This window comes from Diadema antillarum, unplaced genomic scaffold, assembly GCF_040938485.1.
Source record: "Diadema antillarum isolate AM-2024a unplaced genomic scaffold, OU_Dant_1.0 scf00000217, whole genome shotgun sequence".
NCBI classification, from domain to species: Eukaryota; Metazoa; Echinodermata; class Echinoidea; order Diadematoida; family Diadematidae; genus Diadema; species Diadema antillarum.
The window spans coordinates 797,331-806,146 of NW_027271106.1; the positions used below are offsets into that span (position 1 = coordinate 797,331).

At 39.1% G+C, this 8,816-nt stretch overlaps 1 protein-coding gene across 1 annotated transcript; it reads left to right on the forward strand.

Moving 5' to 3' along the window:
- The first annotated feature begins 3,626 nt into the window (after window positions 1-3,626).
- On the forward strand, window positions 3,627-7,984 carry LOC139724501 (galactosylgalactosylxylosylprotein 3-beta-glucuronosyltransferase 3-like). Its single transcript, XM_071635636.1, has 4 exons — window positions 3,627-3,746; window positions 5,236-5,801; window positions 6,536-6,832; window positions 7,886-7,984. Exons 1-4 carry the CDS (start codon window positions 3,659-3,661, stop codon window positions 7,982-7,984), a joined length of 1,050 nt encoding a protein of 349 aa, XP_071491737.1. The 5' UTR covers window positions 3,627-3,658.
- Window positions 7,985-8,816: the final 832 nt, after the last annotated feature.

An 8,816-nucleotide genomic window follows, 5' to 3' on the forward strand; every position in this document is an offset into this window, starting at 1 on the left:
CGAGGTCATGTCACAGCGATAGTGTTAGATCACTGAGATCGCAATATCGCGGTCACTGATGATCTCTAGCTCTTGCAGTTCTGCATTGCTGCAATGTACAACAGGCTTCCAAATGTGGTTTTACATGGAGATCAACAGTGCTCCGAGGTGCAAGGTGACGACTAAACACAAGACCGAGAATAATTCCTTTCTCAGACTATGGTACATGAAAAGCGTCACAAGTGTGAAAAAAACAAAACAAATGAACTTCGAAAACCTACAGCAACTCAAAATTTGGTTAAATATGCCCATTTAGAATGCCTATAACAGATTTCATTAAAAAATCGACACTATTATATTGTACCAGTAACGTTACAGTGTACTTGGTCATTGAATTGGGTATATCGTAGAGATAACACATCCCTTTGGCAGGGGCGGATCCAGGGAGGACCGCAACCGGCGCACGCCCCCCCCCCCCTTTATTTTTTTTTAAACAAAAGAAATAAAAAGAAAAAATGGGGGAGGGGTGCGTGCGCCCCCCCCCCCCCTTTTAATTTTGTAAACACGCCCCCTCTTTACGGAATTCCTGGATCCGCCCCTGTTTGGGGAACTTATAGGTGTATTAGTTGTATGTCTGTCGATTGTTAAGCATGTGCATGAAAATTTTTACATTAAATGATCAGTATTAAGCCGACAGTTGAAATGTAGGAAATGCAGACCTGTCAAAATGCATTATGCGAACACGTCATGTAGGCCTAAGTACAATATCGTATTGACATTGGTTGAAACTCAACCAAAAGGAATAGACCTACTTAACTTTTATGCACAGGGAATTTATTAGAGCATAAAACTGCTTCTTTGCTAACCTGGATTATACATTCGGATGATTATGTGCGTCACACAAAGAGTGGAAAAACGTGCAATACATGATCTTGTTATTCTTTTTTCAATTTGAATTTGAATTTATTTCAGCAACTTTTTTTTTCAAGAATAGGTCCTACAATGCACAAACGAAAATAGAATGACATCAACTTTGGTGAATTGACGTTTTCTAAGCAAGATCAAAGTTCAAACAAATTTAGTGAATCATATTAGATGCAAAATACGGTAAATTGTTGCATTTTCACATTCATGATTGTTCCAAGTTGCACTAAGCCGTCACAAATACGTAATAACTTTTGGAGAGGTGACAGCCCTTTCCTGACAAAGCGACTAGAAAACAATTCTCAAGGATTTACTCGCAAAAAGGGGGGGGGGGATGGAAAGGTGCAAGTGTAGGGCGGGGAGGCATGAATGGCCCGTCAGTGTCTTGATCTAAAAAAAGAAAAAAATAGTAGAGCCTATACTTAAAGGGACTGTAAATTAACATAACAACAAAAATCTGTTGTAGTTGTCAATACTACACTATATTTCAATATATTTTCTTACAAATATATTCATTCAAGCTAGGACAATATTCATCTAAGATTTAAATTTTCTTTTAAAAGGTTTAAAAAAAATGTAGATTGCTTACAATAATTAGCGAGAGCATTCCAATTGTACATCAGGGCCCCGTCTTATAAAGCCTTCAAATCAATCACAAGTCCCTAAATCAATCGCAACTTGCATTGCGGCTCTCACAAAACTTGTGATTGATTTCTATCACAAGTCTTTACAAGACAGGCCCCTGAGCCCTGTTGCATAAAACCCTTACCAGTGGCGGATCCAGAGGGGGGCGCAACCGGCGCACGCCCCCCTTTAATTTTCGTTAAAAACAAAGAAAATAAAAAGAAAAAAACTGAAATGAAACCCGGAAGTGGCACCAGAAATATTAGTCACGCCCCCCCCCCCCCTTTACAGAATTCCTGGATCCGCCCCTGCTTACCGCTGGACTTGCCGCTCCTTTCTAGCGGTAAGTCTTCAAATCAGCGGTAAATTTTATAATCCTTGATGATTGGCTGTGACGCCTAATTTTGACGGCAGTTACCATTGAAATTCAACGGTAAGTTTTATGCAACGGGTCACTGGTGTTTTGAAGATTTATGAGCCATCAAGATCCATGGGTTCTTTAGATGGATGATATAATTTATATTCGCAAGTGTACGGGTTGGATATGTATTAAAGGGGCATTCCAGACGATTTTTATGATTTCACATCATGTTTTCTAGTACATAAATCGACAGCTCTATAGGTATTTGTGGAATTTATTGCAGTCCTCGAACAGAGGCAGCAATACTCTGAAAATCTTAAACAAATTACACTGAACAATGTTGATGACTTAGGAGCCTCACATATTTCAGAAATGTAGCAGTGTAATTGCATGACAATACTGATTCTATACAAGTTCACCTGTGCAGAATCTATGCATGCCTTCTTCTTTTGTTCTGCTTCCTTGAGTCCCAACTCATGCATTCTTATGGTGAGGCTGCCATGGCAGCATCCTTGTTCATTGCAATTAATGAATTTGTTATAAATTTTGAAAACATTCTTATTCCTCATCCCAATCACTATAAATTCTGAAACTCTGTAGGACCTACTCAGTGTAACTAATTTATAGTTTTTCAAATGTAAAAGTCTGAAAATCATCCGGAGGTCTCCTTTAATGTTTTGTTTATGTTGCATGAAAAATTACCAGTTAAAGGTTGAGGGGGGGGGGGGGGGGGGGGGGGCTTTTTGCTTCCTTAGCTGATGAAACCGGAAGTGGCAGTAGAAAATTGCGCTGAAGGCCTTTTTTTTTTCGTATAGATGTTGCTGATGTTGAAATGCATTGATATCATTTAATTTAATGAGAACATTTAATTGATGAAATAAAGGATCAGTACTTCTAGGCGTATACGTGTACATACACATACTGGGACAGATAAGGGCCTTTGTAGGCCAAACTACATGGTTTTCATGCAGTATGTTGTGATAAGCTTTGTTAATGTGGGCAAGGTTATCTACAATTTTTGAGAGTGCAGGTAAAACTTTTTTCCTATACACGTCATTTGCTTCCAATCAAAGTTGGTTCTCCAGCCTCATCTTTTGAAAATGTCATATTATCTCATAAAATATGTGTCTTTTCTTAAGATTTTGGCTTGTGTTTTCATTGGCATTATAAAGTTTCCTGTAAAAGGTAAACACGGATATCAATAGGCCTACAAAAAGGAGAAATAACCTCAGTAGTCCAGGCTCTTTTCAAAACAAGAAAGGACGAATGGATAGAAGTAGAAGAGAAACTAGAAGGAGGAAAAGTAATGATAATAATGATATTGATATTAATAATAATAATAATAATAATAATAATAATAACAATAATGATAATAATAATAATGATAATAGTAATAATAACAATAATGATAATATTAATAAAAGAAGAAGAAGAAGAGGAAGAAGAAAAAGAAGAAGAAAAACAGACAGAAAGCAAAAAAGAAAAGGGAAGGAAGAAAGAAAGAAAGAAAGAAAGAGCGAATTGTAGGGCCTAGGCTATACAGAAAAAACAAATCCGAATATCGATGAGCAAAGGAGTGTACGTGTGATCGCGAGGAGGGTCGGGAATGCCCTTCCTGTATTCAATCTGAACACGTCCACGTAGTGCGAGTGCGACACGACCGCGCGGTACCCATCTGCTCGGAACGCTCTTTTGTCGGTGGCGTTGTTCAGTTTGTCCATATTGGTAAGGTCCCAGGATGCTGTCGTGACACAACTCTCAAACCTCAAAATGCGTCGAGTTTTACGAACTAGAGCGCTTTTTGCGGCTTATTTTCTCATATCTTCTGGAAGCATTCTTTGGCTGGCATCCACGTGTGGTACGTTGAAGCTTTTCAATGGGCACTTTATACTCAAAACTCGACAGAATGAAGTGCCTTCTTAGATTGCTTTCTTGTGTAGTCCCGAATGCTCAAAGTCATGTTAGTTTATGAATGCACTATGAAGAGAATCAGTTTTAGCTTTTGAATTTTTGTTGATGAGGATAAACGTCTGAAACATCTTCCTATGTTCAAGAGAGGTTGCTTAAGGGGTAGGCTGTACTGATAGTGTGGAAGGGAGTGGGTTGTCGGGAATTTGACATTGTCATTTCCTTTCCAAATAAATTTAAGCTAATTTGGGCACAGTCACACTGCACTCACACTAGTCACAGTCACAGATCTAGTGGAGTCTGGTGAGTGTAGGTAATTCCTCAATGATGATAGAGGCATTGTCACTGCAATTTGGTCTTACATATAAATTACGATGTATCTCACAGTCGTGTTACTCATGATATGCTGAATATATAATTTTCTATTTATGCACAGTATTAATTGCATGACACTCTAACCCCGCGCGGGGGGCTCCTTGTACACAGTTATACCAGTTCGGGAAACCCACTCACAAGGGGGGCCCCTCCTTATAAGTAACCCGTCCCCCTTATAAGTAACCCCGTCCCCCTTATAAGTAACCCCCGGGGCACCCCTTTTAAGGAGTCTCCACGCTTTTTTGCAATGCAACGCGAAAATGAAAGGACTGCGGCAATTCGCTTGACTATGTCCATAAAGCTTCACAAGTTTCCTAGTTACGAAATTTGAGCAAAATCGGTTTGAGGCATCATATCTAAAATCATAGATTTAAATGCGATGTCAAACGACCCATGCGAATGCTGAAATGCGAGCGATTACTGGCGTGAGTGTCGCCAGGCGCGGCGGCGCGGCAATGCTTGAGTGCAGACGTGGCGACTGAGTACGGAGACTTTCGTTCATTCAAGACTTTCATTCATTCAAGCATTGCCGCGCCGCCGCGCCTGGCGACACTCACGCCAGTAATCGCTCGCATTTCAGCATTCGCATGGGTCGTTTGACATCGCATTTAAATCCATGATTTTAGATATGATGCCTCAAACCGATTTTGCTCAAATTTCATGAGTAACTAGGAAACTTGTGAAGCTTGACATATGGACATAGTCAAGCGAATTGCCGCAGTCCTTTCATTTTCGCGTTGCATTGCAAAAAAGCGTGGAGACTCCTTATAAGGGGTGCCCCAGGGGTTACTTATAAGGGGGACGGGGTTACTTATAAGGGGGACGGGTTACTTATAAGAAGGGGCCCCCCTTGTGAGTGGGTTTCCCGAACTGATACTGTGGGAGCCAAACGCTTCACATTCGGCGTTCGGGCTGTGTTTCGCAGTTAGTGACACTCGTATCTTTTTACATTACATACATGTAATCGGAGTGTACTGGCATGTGGCAGCTGCATGCATAGCCAAGTGATTTTGATTTGAATGTGTGAATGAATTGTCATTGCTCTTTGCACTTTCTTTTCCCAGGAATAGGCTGCTTAGATTCTGTACAGGGTCATCAAAAGGACACAATGGCTGATTATTATAAAGAGGAACTGCAAAGGACTAGAAACAGTGCCAGACAGATGGAAAGAAACATGAAAAAAGTAATTGAAAAGCTAAACAGACAGTATCCGAGGGCTGTGGAAATAGTTGAAAAAACCTTGACCAATTCTACAGCTTCATTTCCAACAATTTATGCCATCACGCCAACTTACACCAGACCAGTGCAAAAGGCGGAGCTGACCAGACTCGGACACACATTCTCCCTGGTGAGAAATTTTCACTGGATCGTGGTGGAAGATTCAGAGCACAAAACGCGCCTCGTGGCAAACTTCCTGGCAAACTGTGGCCTGAGCTACACCCACCTGCATGTAAAGACAATGGATGAGTACAAGCTGAAGGAGAATGAGCCAGCCTGGAGGAAACCGCGTGGGGTTGATCAGAGGAACATCGCCATTGATTGGATCGTGGAGAATGTGAGAGAGAAGGAGGCAGGCATTGTCTACTTTGCAGACGACGACAACACATACAGTCTGAAGCTATTTGATGAGGTAGGACAGCGAAGCATAATTTGGATACAGGATACATGCTTTACACAACCACAGGTGACAGGTCAAAAGGGAAAATCTGACCGAAGTCGTCTGCTGAAACCAATGAATGACATTGAACATTCCTCAGACCGCCGTGAAATATTTTACTCATTGAATTGGATCAAAACACAAATTATGTTTCAGAGAAAGAAAATGTTTGAATGAAGGATTCCAGTGCCATGTTTTTTGTTTATTGGTTGTTCCCGTATTAGGTGAAAGCTAGATTTGGTACAGTAGTGAATATCATTTTCATGCAAGCAGTCTGACTGAGATTACTGAAAGACTGATTACCTGTCATAGTGTCCTTAATTATGTCGTATAAGAATTCCTCTTAAGAATTTGCAATGTGGTATCATTTGATTGCCTAAGATGTATGGAGATTTCTGAATCATATAGGAAAATAATGGAGGAGTAGTAGTTTGATGTCTGTAAGTTGAAAATAATTGATAATGGCATATCTTAGTGACTAATACTGTTTTGATTGTTGATCAATCTATTCAGCCCTACTATCACACAAAAGAGAGATTTAGAGAACATTTAATTATTTCTTTCATTCGAGTATTTCATGCTTATATGTGGCCACCTACAGGACCAATAGTGATATAGACTCTATACATTGAGAACTTAATCTGTATCCATGTGTGTATGTTTCTGTTTTGTTCATTCAAAATAATTTTGCTTTGCTTTGGTTTCAGATGAGAACAACTCAAAAGGTCTCTGTTTGGCCTGTAGGGTTGGTGGGTGGGCTGCGCTTTGAGCGGCCCATTGTCGACAAACAGGGCAAGGTTTCATCCTGGTATGTGGTATGGGAACCCGACCGGCCATTTGCCATGGACATGGCAGGATTTGCCATCAATCTCCGGCTCTTCCGCCAGCAGCCCCACGCTAGGTTTGACATCACTTCAAAGAGAGGCTACGTGGAGACTTCCCTACTGACGCAGCTGGGTATCACAAAGAATGACCTGGAACCAAAGGCAGACATGTGCACCAAGGTACCATTTGTCAATTCTGTAAAAAAAAAAAAAAAAAAAGGATTTTTTTTTTTTTGTTCCTGTGCTGATGATAAGCAAGAATTTGAGAGTTCAGAATTTAATCTGATTTCAGACGTATTTTACTCTGCCCAGAACACATTTTTCAAACTTTTTTGCTGTTCAAATGCATTGAAATGTTCACATTTTAATGTACTTCAGACTTTTTTTTGCAAGTTTCAGATTTTTTTTAAAAGACTTTTTTTCTGTGAGCTCTCTCACACCCCTGGGTAAGATTGATGTCTTTTTCTTATCTCTCTGTATGATGTTTGCTGTTTTAAGCTCTGCCTTGACCTGTCTTTTTTCCAGAGATCAGCTGAATTACCTTAATAGGATGTCATTCATTAACCATATCAGACATCTGAGCAGGGCAACTTTAATCATTGTGAATTGCCCAAATTTTTACCGTCGTCATTATTGACCAGTCAATAGTATTATTATTGCCTGCTCAGAAAAGTCAATGGCAAAATGCATGTAAAATAGCAGACAATAAGGTAGAGCCTTGCACTTGCAGCAAGAGATGGCTAGCCATAGCCATGCATCCAGTGATAACAAGTTACCCTAATGTCTCTGTTTTCCCTCTTTGAAATGAAATTAAAGATGTGATTTCAATACAAGTACATTAAATGTCAGTATTTTTAAATTTACTCAAGATGTCTGATTTGGTTAAGAATAGTAATACGGACTAGCTACTTTCTGGGGGTACAACACTAATTGCCTTCGCGAGAATCGTATTGCCCTCATCTTCGATTCGGGCAATACAGTTCTAGTTCAGGCAGAGTGAATGTTGTATCCCATTCAAGGCCAGTCCATATTATATAAATGCATGCTATGTCAACCATATTGATAAATTTTGTGTAGATGATAGTATTGAAAAAAAAAAAACACATATGTGTATATAGAGAGAATGAGGATTGATTGTGTCAATGAGTACATGTATAAGTCTCGTTTCTATTGAAAGATAGAGAGAAAATGGAAAGAGCTCAAACAATTTCACCTCTTCTGTTTCATCAACAGGTACTTGTGTGGCACACCAGAACAGAAAAGCCAAAGTGGAAACAGGAAGATAAATTAATTGCAATGGGTAAGCCATCAGACCCAAGGATAGAAGTATAGTGATGACAGAAGCCTATTCAGCAGGGAGCATTTAGCTAAGATAAACAGAAATGATATTGATAATGTTGATGATAAAATTTATGATGATAAGATTGATGATGATGAAGTAATGAAAAAAAAATCATAATCCTCTTCATCATTATATACATGTACATATTAATATATTGTAATAAAGTATTTTGTTGTACGCTGCTTTTGTCAGCAAGTGAAAGTCTTCAATCAGAGGGTTAGAAAGAATCTAAAAGATATATCAATAGGATTTTAAACTGACATTGTGAGTAATTTTTATCAAAACTTCAGAAATTCTTGAGTGCCGTTAAAGGACAAGTTCACCTTTATATACATGTGAATTAAGAGAATGTAGTAATAATAGTAGAGCACATTAGCGAAAGTTTGAGGAAAATCAGACAATCTGTTCAAAAGTTATGAAATTTCAAAGTTTCAGTGCTGCCATCGCTGGATGAGAAGACTACTAAAGCTTGTGATGTCATATGCGTAAAATGGTGTAAAGGAAATTCAACATATTTTCACTTTTCTCGCACAATAAAAGATCACTTGACTTGCCTCTTTTACAATGATATTACCCTTGATGTACATCAATAACAAGTCGAGGGAATGTGAACTTTATTCAAAATATGAAATTTTGCAGAATTTTGTTTACGTTTTCCTTGCAAAAGTGTATATTATTCTACCCATGGGACATCACAAGCTTTAGCAGTCTTCTCATTCAGCAGTGACTGCACAGAAACTTTAAAAATTCATACTTTTGAACAGATTGTCCAATTTTCCTCAAACTTTCGCTGATGTGTTTTACTAATAATGCTGCATTCAC

Coding starts and splice junctions, on each gene's coding strand:
- LOC139724501 (XM_071635636.1), top strand. CDS start 3,659: ATGCGTCGAGTTTTACGAACTAGAGCGCTTTTTGCGGCTTATTTTCTC. Junction 3,747..5,235: donor TTGGCTGGCATCCACGTGTG/GTACGTTGAAGC, acceptor TTCTTTTCCCAG/GAATAGGCTGCTTAGATTCT. Junction 6,833..7,885: donor AGGCAGACATGTGCACCAAG/GTACCATTTGTC, acceptor TTTCATCAACAG/GTACTTGTGTGGCACACCAG.